At 46.1% G+C, this 19,693-nt stretch overlaps 1 protein-coding gene across 1 annotated transcript in view; it reads right to left on the bottom strand.

The window, feature by feature from the left end:
* The window catches only part of LOC143930928 (ovostatin-like), a 120,168-nt gene that overhangs the window by 76,906 nt on the left and 23,569 nt on the right, over positions 1 to 19,693 (bottom strand). Inside the window, exons 3-7 of the mRNA XM_077455618.1 lie at positions 10,725 to 10,881; positions 7,108 to 7,160; positions 3,849 to 3,869; positions 2,126 to 2,294; positions 1,890 to 1,974 (exon numbers count right to left, since the gene is read on the bottom strand). Of these exons, the coding sequence (XP_077311744.1) occupies positions 1,890 to 1,974; positions 2,126 to 2,294; positions 3,849 to 3,869; positions 7,108 to 7,160; positions 10,725 to 10,881 (485 nt within the window). The remainder of the gene's footprint in view (positions 1 to 1,889; positions 1,975 to 2,125; positions 2,295 to 3,848; positions 3,870 to 7,107; positions 7,161 to 10,724; positions 10,882 to 19,693) is intronic.

Raw genomic sequence — 19,693 nt, 5'->3', positions numbered from 1 at the left:
TCTCCAACGAGGCAGGATGCCCTCCGGGGGCCAGCACACCGACTGAATCACACCGCAGCATTCCGCCTGTGCAGGGCTCTGCCTCTGCGCGTTATTCTAAAAGTTCTTTGGTGTGGGCCTTTGAGATGAGTACATCAGATCGCACCGCTGCTATTTGCAACATATGTCTCAAGCTTTTCTCGCTTGGCCAAAACATCAGCCTCTTGGGCACCACATGCTTGACCAGACATATATTGACCTGCCATGCAGCTCGTTGGCAAGCGTACCTCAAAGACCCACACCAAAGAACAAAGCTGACCTCTCCTTGCTCCTCATCAACTGGGATCTCCAACCCCACTAGACCTTCAGTCCTCTCTGAAACCTGCGCAGAGAGGAATGAAGGTGTAGAATTAGGTGTGTCACAGCCAAGTGCTTGCGGGCACTCTGCTAGCAGTACAGCCACGTCTGATTGTAGCAGGCAAATTTCCCTGCCCCAGCTGCTGGACCGTAGAAAGAAGTTAATTCCCAGCCATCCACATGCCCAGCGGTTGAATGCTAGCTTGGCTAAATTGCTAGCACTTCAACTGCTGCTTTTTCAGTTGGTAGACGCGGCCCCCTTCTGTGAGTTTGTACAATGTGCGGTTCCTCAGTGGCAGGTCCCCAAACGACACTTTTTCTCACGGATGGCGATTCCAGCTCTCTACCGGCATGTGGAAGGCAATGTCCTTGCCTCGCTGGACAGGGCGGTCAGCGATAAGGTGCATATTACCGCTGACTCATGGTCCAGCAGGCATGGAAAGGGACGTTATCTTTCACGGTCCATTGGGTCACTCTGGCAGCTGGGAAGGATGCAGGACAAGGTGCAGTAGTGTTGGAGGTTGTTCCGCCACCAAAATGCTACTACTGGTTGTGACACACCTCTCTCCTCCACCCCCTCCTCTTCTTCCTCCATGGCCTCTTCAAGTGCTCTGTCCTCGGAACCAGCAGTGCTCCATAGGCGTTCATGTCTTTCCTTTTTTAATATGGGTACGTGGTTCCCCTTAATATCCATACAAGACCCAAAAGGGGCTGGTAATGGGCGGGGGGGGGGCTACCCATGCCATTTTTCTCAATGATTTTCATCCATATTGCGGGAACCAGATATTACATTAAAACTGCAAGCAGCTTTAAATGACTTTTTCCGTTAAATGTAATTTTGTGCAGGGACTGTTCTAAACACGGGAAACATGTGGCACTTCACATGCATACTACAGACACACACACCCCCCCCCCCCGGCACGATATTTAAAGGAATATTTCACTTTAATCGTCATTGCTCCCAAAAAACCGTCCGTTTTTAAAATCAATTTAGCCATTGACCCATGTCCCCTGGGGCAGGAGCCAGGTCCCCAAACCCTTTTTAGAACAATATCTTGTATATTAGTCATTAAAATTAGCACTTTTTATTTCGAACGGTCGAGCCCATAGACTTCAATGGGGTTCTAAAGTTCACACAAATTTTCGGTCCGTTCGAAAGTTCTGGTGCGAACCGAACCGGGGGGTGTTTGGCTCATCCCTAATCTTAAGTAGTGTACTGAGGGGGGGGGGGGGGGGCGGGGAGTGTTTAGTATGGGAGACTCAAGTTAGATTCAACCAAGTAAGATTCATCTGGGCATCCCATGTCCCTTTCCCCATCCAAGTTTAATCCCCTAAACAAAAAAACAAGCTAAAGATTGTTCACTGACTGGCAAAGTGTCTGAAATGAATGTCTGGCCAGGCAGGATGACGTGTGGAACTAGAACATGCAGTGACCCCATGGGACACCGCTACACCAACAAGTGTCAAGAGCTAAACAAATGCATATAAAAAAATAATCTAATATACATATACGCACACACTTTTTTTAACTACAGTTGTCATGGTTAACCTACCTGGCATTCATCTCGATGGGAATAGCATCATCCAGGATGGTTACACTTTTGGGAGCTTTCAGCATTAGACTAAACTTGGGCAAAACTGGAAAAAAAAACAAAAATAGATATTTATCTTTAAAAACTTTGGGGTCTGATAACTTCAGGGGGAATTCACACATGATGTGCAATGGAAAAAAACTGCCATGGGATTTCCAACAGCACTGCTTAAAGAAGAAATCACCAGTCATACATACCATACTGCTCAGCCTTGATAGATTTAGTAACTACGGCACCAGACTGTCTTTTAGCTGTGATCTGATAATATCCAAGATCTGGATCATCAAGCATGGTGAAACTTTGGTAGAGGAAGGATCCCATCGTACTCTGATCCAGCCATTGATGTATCCGATTCCCAGCTGGATCCTAAAATGGCAAATTTAGGCAGTTATACAAATTCTGTAAAGGACTGAACGAGAGACACAGCAACTGATTTACTCTACCAAAGACCATAGATAACATTATCAGTTAATAGGACGTTGGGACATGACCATCAACAGCAGATACATTCAAGGCTCCCAGAAACACATTTTGTGATCATCGTGTCATGGGACAAGCCTTTTCTGTGCTTCCAAATGTGGTTGAAATAAATATTTTGTTGACTGTCCTTCGGGAGGATAAACTGAACACATTTAAAATCGTTTGGCTTCCTTGGGTAAACCACTATATGCTTCTAGCCTTTAACTTTTCACTTATTAGCGAATAGGTCCATATTTTTCTTGGATAACAGGTTACCCACCTTATTAGGGACTCAGTAAGTCACTTTCCTCTTTATATTGCAGTTTCCCCCACCCCCCCCCCCTTCTTTTTGTGATGTTATACAATGGCAGTTGGTGTTTTTTTGGGGGGACAGCAAACACCCCCAGTGGATGGCTGGCAACGGCATTATCCCACTCCCCCCACTCGCCAGTAGGTTTGGCATTTAGCCTGTCTAGGTGGCGGGCTGTGGGCAGCGGCTCCGGTGTTCTCATCTCCAGCACGGCAGCTTTCGCCACGCGTCTTCTCTCCTCTTCCTCCATCCTAGTCATCCAATAGGATCGTCTACCCATTTTGGCTAAAATCGGGAAACTGGTCTCATGACCCGCTTTTTGATTGGCGGGGAGGAGATTTAGTGTGAAAATAGCGAATATTCACTCACTATTGTCACAACTGGGTGGTGTCCACCACCTTTTTTTTTTAAGCCTATTAGAGCCCTTGGCTCTAAACACATGTAGAAAAAAAAAAAAAAAAAAAAAAACACTAGAGTATTTTTGGTACCATATGGTTGGCCATTTTACCATATTATACAGGTCACTTTCGTATTATACTGTGCACCATTCTCAAACAGGCTTTGGCCCAAGGTTGCTAGTGTTCCTTGACCCCATCTGATGGCGTCTGCATAGTTTTGGGTTCAGCGCCATTTGGCAGAGCCAGTAGCATGACACCATTGAGTTTTTAGATGTCTGTAAGGGTAGCATTCTTCCTACTGACCAACAATGTAAGGGCCATTATTCTATTGACTATTGATGGTCTGGTTTTAGCAGCGGTCCCACGACCTAAAAATGTCAAGGGTTTCTCTGGGATAAAAAGAAAGGCTGCTGTACACCAACAAGGGCCCAATATCCCTGTAATGTTCTGCATGGTTAAGGAATTACAGCCATTCAGTAGGCTAGCGTTCCCATGTTTTCAATGCTTTGTGTCCCTGCAGGGACAGATGTGTATGCATTCTCTTTTGTATCAGTTGAGAAGGATGGAAGTCAGTTAAACAAAAATCTTCACAGGAGACCCGGTTGTTGTATCGACAGAAGTCGATCAAATGATCAGCTTCTGTTTCAATGCTAGGAAGAGCAGCATTCTCTGATTAACCTTACATTTAACTACAAAGTGTATAAAGATTTCATTGGATTGTGCCCACAAAACTGAATTCCATTTTTTTCTTACCGTTACAAAGATTTCAGGGAACTAAAAGGAAAAAAAAAAAAAAAAAGTTAGACTAATGGATTGATAGTTGCATACATTTTTAATGTGCTGTTGTAGAGACTTAGGACTCAAACGATTGATAATTCTCAAAATATAAAAAATTTATATAATTATATATATATATATATATATATATATATATACATACATACACACATATACACATATACAGTGGTGTGAAAAAGTGTTTGCCCCCTTCCTCATTTCCTGTTCCTTTGCATGTTTGTCACACTTAAGTGTTTCGGAACATCAAACCAATTTAAACAATAGTCAAGGACAACACAAGTAAACACAAAATGCAATTTGTAAATGAAGGTGTTTATTATTAAAGGTGAAAAAAAAAAATCCAAACCATCATGGCCCTGTGTGAAAAAGTGATTGCCCCCTTGTTAAAACATACTACAACTGTGGTTGTCCACACCTGAGTTCAATTTCTCTAGCCACACCCAGGCCTGATTATTGCCACACCTGTTCACAATCAAGGCATCACTTAAATAGGAGCTGCTTGACAAAGTAAGGTCCACCAGAAGATCCTTAAAAGCTACACATCATGCCGAGACCCAAAGAAATTCAGGAACAATTGAGAAAGAAAGTAATTGAGATCTATCAGTCTGGAAAGGGTTATAAAGCCATTTCCAAAGCTTTGGGAATCCAGCGAACCACAGTGAGAGCCATTATCCACAAATGGCGAAGACATGGAACAGTGGTGAACCTTCCCAGGAGTGGCCGGCCGCCCAAAATTACCCCAAGAGCGCAGCGACAACTCATCCAAGAGGTCACAAAAGACCCCACAACAACGTCCAAGGAACTGCAGGCCTCACTTGCTTCAGTTAAGGTCAGCGTTCTAAAGTAAAAATTGAGCTTTGGCGCTAAAACCTTTTTTACGTGCGCTGTGGGTGCCAAAATTATGTATATGTGTGGAGTGATCTGTAGTCTCTGCTGAAGATCTAAATAATTGTGAAATAATGTGGAAATCTCCCAAAATCCACTGTATGCGTGATGTCTACCACAATACGTGTGTTGAAAAGAAAAAAAGAAAAAAAAATAAAAAGAAAAAAAGTGTGTATCTGTTAACTTGCAGCTCAAAAATACACATATGTTGCAAAAAAATAGTGGATAAGTCGCATGAAGATAAACAATTAAAAATAATAATACATGCGTGCTTAGTGATCATACGCAAACCATAAACCAATGATATGTGCTCTATGTTCAGAATCCTCAAAAGTGACAGTGTTTGTAAAAGTACCAAGAAAAAATAGAAAATAAAAAATAAAAATAAAAAAATTCTTTCAATGTCCAACAGAAATTTGTTCAAAGTCGCATCATTTAGTTGCTGGAAAACGCATGGAATTTCTGTCAGGTGAGGGGGGTAGAGCAAGGTGACTAGTGCAGAAGGGTTAAATGCATTCCTCTCCGGTGCGCCACTCTGTGTTAGAAAAAGGTATGTATATGCGCTCACCAGATCAAAAACCCACAAGGGGTTAACCGAGCGGTCACAGTATGAGCCACTGTGCAGCTTTCCTTGGGCTCTGCTTCTGCTGTGCTGGGGGAATGCTTTTACACTTTTCCTTCCACAAATGGTCCGTTTAGCAATTAAACATAGGAGGAAACAGAAGTACAACCATAGTGCAATACTGTTGTTCAATGATTTATTTGTTTAAAAGTTAGGTTACTCACAATGTCCACTAGAGACAAATCGCCTTAAAAGTAACTGCGCCGGCGTTGCTGCTTGTATACCAATATGAGGTGCACGTCCTAGGCCACGCCCAAGGTCAGCGTTCATGCCTCCACCATCAGGAAAAGACTGGGCAAAAATGGCCTGCATGGCAGAGTTCCAAGGAGAAAACCACTGCTGAGCAAAAAGAACATCAAAGCTCGTCTCAATTTCTCCACAACACATCTTGATGATCCCCAAGACTTTTGGGACAACATTCTGTGGACCGATGAGACAAAAGTGGAACTCTTTGGAAGGTGTGTGTCCAAGTATATCTGGCGTAGAAGGAACACTGCATTTCATAAAAAGAACATTATACCAACAGTAAAATATGGTGGTGGTAGTGTGATGGTCTGGGGCTGTTTTGCTGCTTCAGGACCTGGAAGACTTGCCGTGATAAAAGGAACTATGAATTCTGCTGTCTACCAAGAGATCCTGAAGGAGAATGTCCGACCATCTGTTCGTGTACTCAAGCTGAAACGAACTTGGGTTCTGCAGCAGGACAATGATCCTAAACACACCAGCAAGTCCACCACCGAATGGCTGAAGAAAAACAAAATGAAGACTTTGGAGTGGCCTAGCCAAAGTCCTGACCCGAATCCTATTGAGATGTTGTGGTATGACCTTAAAAAGGCCGTTCATGCTCGAAAACCCTCTAATGTAACTGAATTAGGACAATTCTGCAAAGATGAGTGGGCCAAAATTCCTCCAGGACGCTGTAAAAGCCTCATTGCACGTTATCGCAAACGCTTGGTTGCAGTTGTTGCTGCTAAGGGTGGCCCAACCAGTTATTAGGTTTAGGGGGCAATCACTTTTTCACACAGGGCCATGATGGTTTGGATTTTTTTTCACCTTTAATAAACACCTTCATTTACAAATTGCATTTTGTGTTTACTTGTGTTGTCCTTGACTATTGTTTAAATTGGTTTGATGTTCCGAAACACTTAAGTGTGACAAACATGCAAAGGAACAGGAAATGAGGAAGGGGGCAAACACTTTTTCACACCACTGTGTGTATATATATATATATATATATATACCCCCTTATTGGCACAGTTAAGCACCAAGCAATTCAGCTGTCTTACACAATAATGGCATCCATGGCATCAGATAACTGAACAATTGGTTTGCTAAAGCACTACCCCAAGCAGTTGTGCAAAAAAAAAAAAAAACACACACAATGGGTGAATATACATTTTAATGGAAGCTGCAGATTTAAATGCAAACTTTGGGCTTGCAGCAAAAATATGTAGTGCTCCTACCCATGACCAGTTGTGTGGACAGCCACACGACTGGCAAAAAAGGGTCAGCTCCAGAGGAACCAGTTCTCTGGAGAAGAGGAAGCCTCCAAGACAAGGGAGAGCACCCCCTTCTTTCCAAGGCTAAACAAGCAGTATATGTGCGGTCCGACTGCCCACTGTGCCCAGCATTCCATCTTTTAGCGTATTCAAAATTAGGGTTTGGGTTTTTATCTACTTTAAAATCAGAGATCTAAACCCTACTCACCGTTTCCTCCACTGGGCGTAAATTATTGTCCATTGACATCAAGTACATCTGAACTGTAGACAAAGACAAGATGTGCACCAAGTTATTGCAAACACACAATCAAGTATCCAGAGAGAAATAAAGTTCAACATAAAAGCCATTGTTTGAGGTTGTGGTCAGCTATATGAGATGAATCTCCATAAACTAGAGGTTTGCTTGCTGCCCCTCATTACTCTAATGCTGTGTACACACAGTCGGACTTTCCGACGGGAAATGTTCGATGTGAGCTTGTTGTCGGAAAGTCCGACTGTGTGTATACTCCATAGAAAATTTGCTGTCGGACTTTCCGCTAACAACTTTTAGAGAGCCAAATTGATGTTGCGTGTGAGCTGAATTGTGGACTACCTACATTCATTGGGTCGAATTCCATCCATAAGCCTACATGACTTGGGGGGCATATGCCTAGCCAAGTCCAAGCCTTCCGGTAAGCCTCCTCCAATTCCACGGTGGTGGTGTTGCATGTATGAAGAGTACATCTTGGAAGTCTTCACATAATTGGGCACCGAATTTCATCTTTTGGGACTTTAATAGCACTTGCACATTTTTTTAAGAATAAGTGGAGTATGATTATATTCTTTCACTTAACAGTGTTCAGATTTTTGATCTCACGGAGCACTAGCGATCTTTGTTTTGATTTACCCATATCAAGACATATATGTTTGCACGTATATATCTGTAATTTAACACTTTGACATATCACTACACATTTTTTCTTTCGGAAAGTCTGATGATGTGTGCGCAGCATAAGAGTATTTGACTAGGATTGCCACTTGTACCCTCCAGGAATGCACCAGTCTTTCTGGTTGGCATTGTGCACATAATAGAATTACAGGGAAGTTGTTCCTAAAGTCAGGGATTGCTACAAAGGTAAGGTTTACATCTAGACACAAGCTGTAGTTTTGGATAAAGTTAGGAAGAGTTAGAATCCCGGTTAGGTTTTATTGCCATCCAGTCCAGTTTAGGATACCACCTTTGTCTTAAACAGGGGCTACTGGTAAATTTAGCTGTGCTAGGTGGTAACTAGCCCGGCTGACTTGTAGCCTTTGTGATGATTTGGGTTTTCTCCCAAGCCCGATTTAATGGTGGCTCCTCCCTTCTGTCAATAGGGAGCACTGTTTTTGCCATTAGTAATAATGAGCCACAGTGAGACCGAGTTCTGAATATGCATATCTTTCAGCCAATCAGGAGTTTCAGGCCACTGAGCATGCTGGGAAAGAGTATATATTTGGAGGAAGTCAAGTGACTGGGGTCCTCCCACCCAGACCTTGGTCTGGTGTGGATGTGTGAGGTCAAGAGTCTGAGGCCTAGGGCCTGCCAGAGAAAGATTGTTCGTCACCTGGGAACATGAGGGGAGCTTTCTGTTGCCTGGGGGCATGAAGAAAAGGATGGAGTTCTGAGATGAAGTACCAGAGGCTACCATAAGCCGGGGACTGAAGAGGCTGGGAAAGCGGCAAGGTGGACTCATCCAAGGAAACCCTGCACGGTAGTGATTTTGATTGCTATAGGAGACAGCTGTTGCTACGTAGGTACAGAACATTGGGTGCAGGCCTAAGGCCCTTGTTCTGTATACCTTGTGGTTTTGTTTTTGGAGACTGCTGATCTGTCTGCATATTGTCATAGGGTGTCCTGTGCCCCAACACTCTCCAGCATTTTTTTCTGTTGTGAGCAATAAACTTATTTTTGTTCATCCTAAAAGTGACTGGTGCCCATCTTTTCTACACCTGTCCACACCCACCATGCCCAAGAACCAGCACCAGGATGTAAAATGTCAGCCCTCCCTGATGCTGGGGGGGGGGGGCTACATTAGAAATGTTCCTTCAGGGCTGTTTCAGACAGGGAAAGCAAATCTACACCAGGGACAGAAATCATGTCCTCATCCCTCTTAAAGTAAATTAGGGAGAAGGCTAGAAGCCCTGTCAACTTGTCTGTGTCAGTTACAAATTTACCTTCACTTCCCATCTAGGGGAACAATTGCCATTGGACAAGTGAGGGCAAATATGTCCAACAGAGCCCTGGATAAGGTTGGGTATTTTATTATATCTTCATGTGACAACACTGAAGAAATGACACTTTGCTACAATGTAAAGTAGTGAGTGTACAGCTTGTATAACAGTGTATATTTGCTGTCCCTTCAAAATAACACACCGCCATTAAGGTCTATACCGCTGGCAACAAAAGTGCCCTAAGTGAAAATGTCCAAATTGGGTCCAATTAAACCATTTTCCCTTGCCAGTGTCATGTGGATCGTTGGGGTTACAAGGTCTCAGTTGCAAATGGGGAGCAGGTTTGTTAAATTTGAGGTCATTGCTCTCTCTCATACTGGTCACTGGAAGTTCAACTTGGCACCTCATGGCAAAGAATTCTGAGGATCTAAAAAAAGAATTGTTGCTCTACATAAAGAGCTATACGAAGATTGCAAAGACCCTGAAACTGAGCTGCGGCACGGTGGCCAAGACCACACAGTGGTTTAACAGGACAGGTTCCACTCAGAACAGGCCTCGCCATAGTCGACCAAAGAAGTTGAGTGCACATGCTCAACGTCATATCCAGAGGTTGTCTTTGGGCAATAGATGTATGAGTGCTGCCAGCATTGCTGCAGAGGTTAAGGGGGGGGGGGGGGGGGATTAGCCTGTCAGTGCTCAGACCATACGCCGCACACTGCATCAAATTGATCTGAATGACTGTTGTCCCAGAAGGAAGCCTCTTCTAAAGATGTGCAAGAAAGCCTGCAAATTACTGGATGACTGGAATGTCCTTTGGTCTGATGAGCCCAAGATAAACGTATTTTGTTCAGATGGTGGCAAGCATGTGCGGCAGCAACCAGGTGAGGAGTACAAAGACAAGTGTGTCTTGCCTACAATCAAGCATGGTGCTGGGAGTTTCATGGTCAAGGGCTGCATGAGTGCTGCTGGCACTGGGGAGCTACAGATTGAGGGAACCATGAATGCCAACATATACTGTGACATACTGGAGCAGAGCATGATCCCCCTCCCTTCAGAGACTGGGCCACAGGGCAGTATTCCAACATAACAACCCCAAAAACACCTCCAAGGCGACCACTGCCTTGTTAAAGAAGCTGAGGGTAAAAGGTGATGGACTAGCGAAGTATGTCTGCAGACCTAAACCCTATTGAGCATCCTCAAAAACAGAAGGTGGAGGAGCGCAAGGTCTCCAACAGCCATCAGCTTTGTGATGTTGTCATGGAGGAGTGAAAGGACTCCAGTGGCAACATGTGAAGCTCTGGTGAACTCCATGGGTTAGGGCAGTGCTGGGGGAAAAAAAAAAAAAAAAGTAGCTACACAATATTGACACTTTGGCCCAATTTGGCCATTTTCAATTAGGGGTGTACTTACTTTTGTTACCAGCGGTTTAGACATTAATGGCTGTGTGTTGAGTTATTTTGAGGGGGGGATAGCAAATTTATACTGTTATACAAGCTGTACACTCACTACTTTACATTGTAGCAGAGGGTCATTTCTTCAGTGTTGTCACAAAGATATGATAAAATAATTACAAAAATGTGAGGGGTGTACTCACTTTGTGAGTAAAAATATAGATAAAATTACAGAATATAGTACCTTTCTGGCCACCCTTGTACAGTTCCTTGTCTGTCCGGATGAAGGCAACATTGCCAGTTGGAGCGAGGACCACGGACCTGCGAGCTGTGTAATTGTAGCTCCCACTGACAGCTCTGACAAGGAGGAACACCGGAGTTGGTATTTTCACCTCTGGCACCTGTGCAGATGGACGACAATTAGAGACAAAATGGTTAATGCATCGATTTTGCATATTGTAATACCAGATGGAAGTTTAAGGCTTGTATTTAGGCAGGGTTGCTAGTACATTTACCTACTAGGCAGAGTTGCCTTGGCCAATTGTTAGGGGATAAATTGATTCCACCCCAATTCTGGAATTGCTGCACTTCTCCCTTCTGTCACTAGATGGCCGGGTATCTGGTGACATTAGATAAGACAAGGGTGTTGCAAGGACAGATTAGGAATGGATAGGGTATTTCAGCCAATGGTCAGGGATCTTCTTGGGTCCCTTGGCCTGCTGGGAGAGCCTATTTGGGTGAGGTCAGGTGATCTGGGTTGTGCGTTACCTGGACAGCTGTCTGGGTGGATGTGTGTTGTGCTGCTAGGCCAGAGCCTGATGCCTATCCCAGGCACATCTGGCTGCTAGGCTGTCTGAGGGACTATCCAGAAGCAAGAGCAGCATAGGGTTGGGATTGCAGTCCAATCATAAGTGACGGTTCTGCCAGCTGGAGAACCTGTCATGAGTTGGAGGTAGAAGGGAGTCTGTTACCTCTAAAAGGACCATCCACTTTATTACCTGGAACCACAGTGAGTAGCTGAAGCAAGTGCTGGAGCAGTATTCTCACCAACCAGGGACTGTGATGCTTGCAAAGCAGCTTTGTGTGCCAAGCTAGGGAACGAGCAGGCCAGTGGAGTGACACTCGAGTATCTGAGTACCAAGCTAGGGACCCAGACAGTGGCGTCACTAGGGTTGGTGTCACCCAGTGCGAAACAAAATGGTTTCACCCCCCCCCACCAACTATAGTCCCCCCCTCAGTACAGACCCCTCTCCACTATCTACAGACCCTCCTCCCACAGTATAGATCCCCCCAACAGCAGGGCCAGATTAAGAACATTGTGGGCCTGGTGCTGAGGATTTTGGTGGGGCCTTTTATAAACAATAAATAAAATGCTAACTATTTTTAGCGAGAGCGAGAGCCTGCCTCAACGCAGCCTGGCCAAGGCAAGTGACCGAAGGCACAGAACCCAGAGGGAAGACCGGGTGAAGATGGAAGTGCCTGGGCCCCGCCGGATCGATCACAGCACAGCACTGGAGGGCTCAGTCTGACAGGTAAGTGTACCCTAATGTGCTAATATGCTGGGCATACTTGTACATTATGGCATAATGTGGAGGGTCTAACAGTGGGCCCTATGTACATGAGAGGAGTGCAGAGGGTATGGCAGAAGGCACTATGTACAGGAGAGGAGTGTGAAGGGTAAGACAGTGGGCAGTATGCACAGCAGAGGAGTGTAGAGGGTATGACATTGGGCACTAATTATATATATATATATATATATATATATATATATATATATAAAAGAGAAGAGTGTGGAGGGTATGACAGTGGGCACTATGTACAGGAGAGTAGGACAGTAAGCAGTAATTACAGGAGAGGAGTGTGGAGGGAGGGTATGACGGTGGGCACTATGTACAGGAGAGGAGTGTGGAGGGTATGACGGTGGGCACTATGTATAGGAGAGGAGTATGGAGGGTATGACAGTGGGCACTATGTATAGGAGAGAAGTGTTGGAGGTATGACAGTGGGCACTATGTATATGAGAGGAGTATGGAGGGTATGATAGTGAGTAGTATGTACAGGAGAGGAGTGTGGAGGGTATGACAGTGGGCACTATGTATAGAAGAGAAGTGTGGAGGGTATGACAGTGAGTAGTATGTACATGAGAGGAGTATGGAGGGTATAGCGGTGGGCACTATGTATTACATGTAGGAGAAAAGTCTCAGAATGGGCCTGGTTGCCAAGGGGTTAATTATAAGTAATATACAAATTATTATAAGCTCTGTGAGTTCATCCTCTCAGTCTGCTGCAGAGTGTTCCAGCTGTATTTATACTGCCGCTCTGTATGTAGCTTCTGACAGGCTGTGCAAGGAGCCCCGTATCTCCGGAACCATAGATGACAGCAGCCCCATATTTTAACCAGTGCTGGAGTGGGTCTTTAGCTACCTACCCCCCAAATATGGGGTCTCTGACTCCTGATCGCTGAGCTACAATCCTCGAAGTCGATTTTCTTTTTTTCTTTTTTTTTTGGGCAAATGGGCCTATCTTGAGAAAGGGGCCTGGAGCTGCAGCTCCAATAGCCCCTATGTTAATCCGCCCTGCCCAACAGTAAAGACACCCCCACCTCGGTGCAGACCCCCAGTAATACAGACACACCCCCTACATACCTCAGAACAGCAGACAATCATACACACAGTGGTGTGTTCACTTCGAGCTCGGCTCCTCCTCCTCCTCTTTGGATGTAAACAGAGGAGGGGGAGGCGGCTTTGTTCGGCTCCGTGCTGAGGGACACATCGGCAACAGTGCAGCGGCATTGTTAGCGGTGGCGCTATGCCGCTACCCATGGGTGTCACCCCTCTGGCGGGTGTCACCCGGGTGCAGCCCACACCCCCCCCAGCAACACCACTGGACCCAGACAGCAGAGGTGACACCTGCAGAGCAACTTTGTGTGCCAAGCAAAGAACTGTGCAGGCCAGTGGGGTGATGCATGAGGAAGATACTCGGTGAGAAGGTTGGAAGAGCTCAGGAGATCAGCAAGTCTAGTGAGAGGCTGGGAGCTCAGTGGAGTGAAGATCTACAAGAAGTGATTGTAGAGGAAGTACAGAAGAAGTTCACTACAACTCATGTTAGAAACTGTTCCAAGACTGTGCCATAGGAGACAGCAATCCTACACATGCAGATGTAGTGTCTTGCTGGATGCCTTTCCCTGAATGGCTGTCTACCTATAGAAGTCTCAAAGTCTGCTAATTCACATTGCAACTGCTAAAGGGTGTCCTGGCCCTAAACCCCCTCTCCCACAGTTCTGTTCAAGAGAAAATAAATCTCTGCAGTCAAGAAGTGCCCATGAATCTACCTTGCATTACACCCACTATGCCATGTAACCCACTCTACACAGAAGAATGTCAGCTGTCCCCAACTCTGGGAGGTTCTCAGACCAAATGAGACCTTGTTCACACCATTGCAAATTAGATGCGGTTTCTCCGCATCAATTTGCAATAGCAGGAGGTTGATTGGCTCTCTATGGAGACTGTTCACACATCTCCGCTATGGCTTTGGTGTATTCATACATTCAAATTGGTAATCATAAAGTAAGTTTTCAACCATAGCGGAGGGAATTTTTTTTTAAAAGGAGCAGGATGAACTTTTCTCACATGCAATTTCTAACAGTGTATGTGTTTTTTGTTTGAGAAAATAGTCATTATTACAAAAAAAGACCAAGTTAGACTTACCGGTAACTTGTTTTCCAGAAGTCTTTCAGGACAGCACCTGAGAGATAGCGACTCCACCCTCCTCGTTAGGAAACACCTTCTTCCTCCAGACTTTAAAGGGAGGCGCCTCCCTACCACACATCAGTTGTAGAAGAGAACCTCCGGCCCCGGCTGGAACACATAAACACATACGTTAGTCACAGCGTAGCATAATATAATACCATAGGGCGGGATGCTTGCTGTCCTGAAAGACTTCTGGAAAACAAGTTACCGGTAAGTCTAACTTGGTCTTTCCCAAGGCGTCTTTCAGGACAGCACCTGAGAGGATAACAGAGACTTACCCCTTAGGGCGGGACAACAGCTTGCAGGACCTTTCTGCCAAACGCCTGATCGCTGGCAGAAGTGAGATCCAGTCTATAATGTTTCACAAATGTGTGAAAACTCGACCACGTCGCCGCCTTGCAGATCTGCTCAGGGGTGGCACCAGCTCTCTCTGCCCACGTAGACGCCAGAGCTCTGGTTGAGTGTGCACAAATTCCTGCTGGAGGAGATAACCCTGCCTGGGAATATGCCTCTGAGATAGCTCATTTCAGCCATCTAGCTAAAGTAACTTTAGAAGCCTGAAAACCCTTTTTTCTTCCTAAGAAAAGTACAAACAGTGAATCTGAACGCCTGAAGGACTCCGTCCTTTCTAAATAACTCAGCAGAGTCCTTCTGACGTCCAAAGTATGGAAAGAAGTCTCCTTATTTCCTTTGGGGTTAACACAAAACGTTGGCAGTACTATGTCCTGTATACGGTTCTGAACTGAAGCTACCTTCGGTAAGAATTTTGCATCTGTTCTAAGAATAACTCTGTCAGGAAAAATGGAAAGATATGGTTCTTTAATTGACAGAGCATTTAGCTCACTGATCCTGCGTGCAGAGACAATGGCAATCAGAAACACGGTTTTTAATGTGAGAAACCTAAGGGAAGCCTCCACAAGAGGCTCAAAAGGCCCTTTTGTTAGAGACTGTAGGACTACCGACAAATCCCATCTAGGAAAAACCTTAACAGGAGCTGGCCTAGATCTTTTAAGAGCTCTAAAGAACCTGATCACCAGCGGATCTGAGGCCAAAGATTTTTCTAAGAACACCGTCAGGGCTGCTACTTGCACCTTCAGGGTACTAACTGCCAGTCCCTTGTCTGCACCATCTTGTAAAAACTCCAAGATGGAGACAAGGCTCCCTGTCACCTGGGCGGCTGACAAACACCAAGTTTCATAACGCTTCCAGACCTTAGAATAAATGGCCCTCGTAACCCTTTTCCTACTTGCTAAAAGGGTCGAGATCAAACGGTTGGAAAACCCCTTGCTCCTAAGGAGCTGCCTTTCAGAAACCAGGCCGTGAGAGCCAGGCTGGCCACTCCTGGATGGTTCACTGGGCCCTGCAACAACAGATCGTGTCTGAGGGGCAGACGCCAACAAGGCTTGATTGCCAGGCCTAGAACTGTCGAAAACCAAGCCCTTTTTGGCCAAAAGGGCGTGATTAGAATAACTGGTACCTTCTCCCTCTGAATTTTTCTTAAAATTAACGGGATTAACTGAAATGGGGGGAAAGCATAGCAAAGACGAAATTCCCATGGATAAGCTAGCGCATCTGTGCCCAGCGAGCCATCGCGACTGTCCAGGGAAAAGAACTGGGGAACCTGGGCGTTCACCCTTGAGGCGAACAGGTCTACTTCTGGTAAACCCCATTTTCCGGCAATCATTGTGAATACCTCCGGGTTTAGAGACCATTCTGCTTCCCGAATAGCGTTTCTGCTTAGGAAGTCCGCTACCCTGTTTAGATCCCCTTTTAGGTGGACTGCTGATAGGGATAACAAATGTTTTTCCGCCCACCGAAGAATCTCCATGGCCAGTACCTGAAGCGACCTGCTTCTTGTACCCCCCTGTCTGTTTAAATAAGCCACTGCCGTGGCATTGTCTGTTAGGACCTGGACGTGATGGGACTGCAGTTCCTGAACAAACAACTCCAGAGCTAAGGCAATCGCCTTGAGTTCCCTCCAGTTTGAGGACCTTATTGTCTCCTCTTTGGCCCAGGACCCCTGAGTGAAACGTGTTCCTAGATGGGCTCCCCACCCCCAGGAACTGGCGTCGGTTGTTAGTCTTTTCCCGACTGGAAAAGCCCAGACTAACCCTTCCGATAAGACCTCCTGTCTTTTCCACCACCATAGGGACCTTTTTACCTGGGTTGACATTCTCACCTCTGCCTCTAGGGATGCCACTGTGTGATCCCAAGATTTTAGAAGGAAAGCCTGCAGACACCTGAAATGCATTCTTGCCCACTGGACTGCTGGCATTGCTGAAGTCAGAACTCCCAAAGCTGACATAACCTGTCTTACTGTCAGATTTTGGCTGGTCTGTAATAAAGACACTGCACCGGAAATCCTGTCCTTTTTGTCTAAGGGAAGGAAGATTTTTTGCTCCACCGAATTTATTAGAAACCCTAAAAACCGAATCTCCTGAGATGGGTTTAGGGACGACTTTTGGAGGTTCAAAATCCAACCCAACGCCTCCAGATGGCTGCGAGCTTTGCCTAGATTGGTCTGCAATTCCTCGCTGGATGGGGCGAAAAACAGCAGATCGTCTAAATAAGGAATAACTGCGATTCCCTGAAGACGCAGTGGCGCTAAAGCTTCTGCCATTATTTTGGTAAAAATTCGGGGAGATGATGACAGGCCGAAGGGTAGGGCCCTGAACTGGAGATGATGAACCATACCCCCCAACCTCACCGCCAGCCTGAGAAACTTCTGAGACTGGGGAGAGATCGGAACATGTAGGTATGCGTCTTTTAAATCTACTGACGCCATAAAACATCCTGGCGTCAACAGGTTTCTGACCGAAAAAATTGAGTCCATTTTGAACTTCCTGTACCTTATGGACTCGTTTAAAGGTTTTAGGTTGAGAATCAACCGAAACTTCCCTGTCGGTTTCTTTACTAGGAAAACATGGGAATAAAACCCCTCCTGCTGTTCTTGCAGGGGTACCTGTACTACTACGCCCTGTTGCATCAGTTCCTCTAGAGAGGACTTCATGGCCAGGGCCCTTACTGGATCCCGCGGGGTGTTGGTAATCAGGAACCTTTTTGGGGGGTCGTTGACAAACTCGAGTGAGTAACCCTGCGCGAGAGTGGTCAGGATAAACTGATTTGAAGTTATCCCTGACCACTGCGGAAGAAATTCTTGTAGTCTTCCGCCCACCCGCAGAGACGAGTCATTGCGATTTTTCGGCCTGTGTAGGAGGACGGAAGAGAATTCCGCCTCTACCCTTCGGCTTCGGGGCGGACCAACTTTTCCTTCTCCCTTGCAACTTGCTGTCCTGATCCTGAGTTTTTTGAGGTCGAAAAAGACGCTTTGGTACCTGCTTTTTCTTTTTGACCGGAAAGGATCTCTTTTTATCGGCTGTCCTGTCAAGAATATTATCGAGGTCAGAGCCGAAGAGCAAGTCTCCTGAAAAGGGTAACCCACACAGCTTATTCTTTGAAGCCGAGTCACCCGGCCAGGTTTTAAGCCATAAGGCTCTTCTTGCAGCATTAGTTAGAGCTGCTGACCTGGCCGATATCTTAATTGCCTCAGCTGAGGCATCTGCAACATAGGCCACTGCCGTAATCAGGGTAGGAAAAGAATCTAAGATTTCCTGTTTAGGGGAATCTGCAGCTATATGTGACTTTAACTGGTTAATCCAGTATTCTAAATTTCTGGCTACACACGTTGTGGCCATTGCTGGTTTTAAATTGCTCATAACTGATTGCCATGATCTCTTGAGCAAAAGATCCATGCGTTTGTCCATCGGATCTTTCAAAACTCCCATATCCTCAAAGGACAGATCTGTGGACCTTGAAACCTGGGAAAAGGCGGCATCCAGTCTGGGCACCTTGTTCCATACTGCTGCAGGGTCCTCCTCGAAAGGAAAACGCCTTTTGTGGGCTTTGGAGAAAAAGGGCTTTTTCTCTGGATCCTGCCATTCTTTCCTAATGGCCTCAGAGATGACCGGATGAACTGGGAATGTTCGGCCCTTAGGCTCATCCAACCCAGCATACATGCGGTCATGGAGTGATAATTCCTTTTTCTCCTCACTTAAACCAAGCGTAGCATGAATGGCTTTAAGGAGCCCATCGACCTCTTCAAGGGACAGTTTGAATTTAGAGGGGGCTACCTCAGAATCCTCCAACTCCTCTTCCGAATCTTTAACGGAAAGAGCAGTGGACTGCTTTTCCCTATCTGAAGGGTCTTCAGGCAGAGATTCTAACACCGGGATTGAGAGAGACCCCTGGGAAGACTCTGAAGTGGAAGGCTGACTAGCAGCCGGGTTTGCTAGTGAGTCACGAAAATTCTGGATCGTGGCGTACAGCTCCTTCTTTACAGAGGCCACCAGATCCTCACATACAGAGGCAGATTCCTCTTTAACTAAAGAAGTAATGCAGGGACTGCATAAGGTTTTCTTCCAATTTTCTCCCAGCTTGGCCCTGCAAGAAGGACATCTTTTCTTTGGGTCAGAGCTCTTAGCCTATGAAGAAAAAGACAAAAAAGGGAAAAAAACCAGGGAACCCTTAGTGAGACCCAGTCTCAGCTTTGATAGGGATCACCACACAGGTGCACTAAGAAGAAACCAGTCAGCTTCTAGTGCCCAGACAGGCCCCTTGCCACCAGGGGGGAAAAAAGAAAGGAGAGAGCGAGACCAAACGCCAGGAAATAGAAAAAGAAAGGCAGACTTTAACTGCTGCCTCTTACCTGGGCCTTGCTGGTGCCTGTGCCTGTCCCCACCGCTGCAGACGCTGAATCTTCCATAATCAGCTGTGCAGAGATCCACTTGTGGCTAAACGCCGCCTCCGGAGTCACGCCGTGCAGCTGCACCGGACCGGAAGCGGAAATAGGCACCAGCACCTGTCCTCCCTCCTCCCCCCTGCGTCCACGCCGGAAACGACGTTTCAGCTGACCCGATGACCCGCTCTGTCACTTCCGGCGCGACCGCCGAAAACAAACATGGCGGCGGCACACGCGCGCCGCCGCGCCTACGAACGTGCGGGCCACCGAGTCTTCGGCTCTCTCCGAGCACAAGAGGGGAAGAGGAGCCCGCTTGCTACCGCTGACGAGGCGTGGGTAGGTCGGGAGGACAGCGGGTCTCTAAAGGAGGAAAAAAAGGGAAAGAAGCCTAGTCCCTCAGGAACACCTAAGAGAAACAGACTCCTTCCCAAAAGGTGTTCCCTCCGGGCCGGAGGAAACACAAAAACTGATGTGTGGTAGGGAGGCGCCTCCCTTTAAAGTCTGGAGGAAGAAGGTGTTTCCTAACGAGGAGGGTGGAGTCGCTATCTCTCAGGTGCTGTCCTGAAAGACGCCTTGGGAAATAAAGTTTAAGCGCATTTGTCAAGTCATCGATGCACTGAGAATTTTTGAATGTTTGAAAATCTGCCTACTGTATGGCCAGCTTTAGACTAAGACTAGGGTATAGTCTTAAAGTGGAGCACCAACCAATAAACCTTTACCAGATAG

Source organism: Lithobates pipiens, unplaced genomic scaffold (assembly GCF_037356315.1).
Source record: "Lithobates pipiens isolate NorthernLeopardFrog02 unplaced genomic scaffold, aLitPip1_a1.2 Scaffold_25, whole genome shotgun sequence".
In the NCBI taxonomy this organism is placed as follows: Eukaryota; Metazoa; Chordata; class Amphibia; order Anura; family Ranidae; genus Lithobates; species Lithobates pipiens.
Note: the sequence above shows the minus strand (reverse complement) of the source record. Positions and strands in the feature narration are given on the sequence as shown.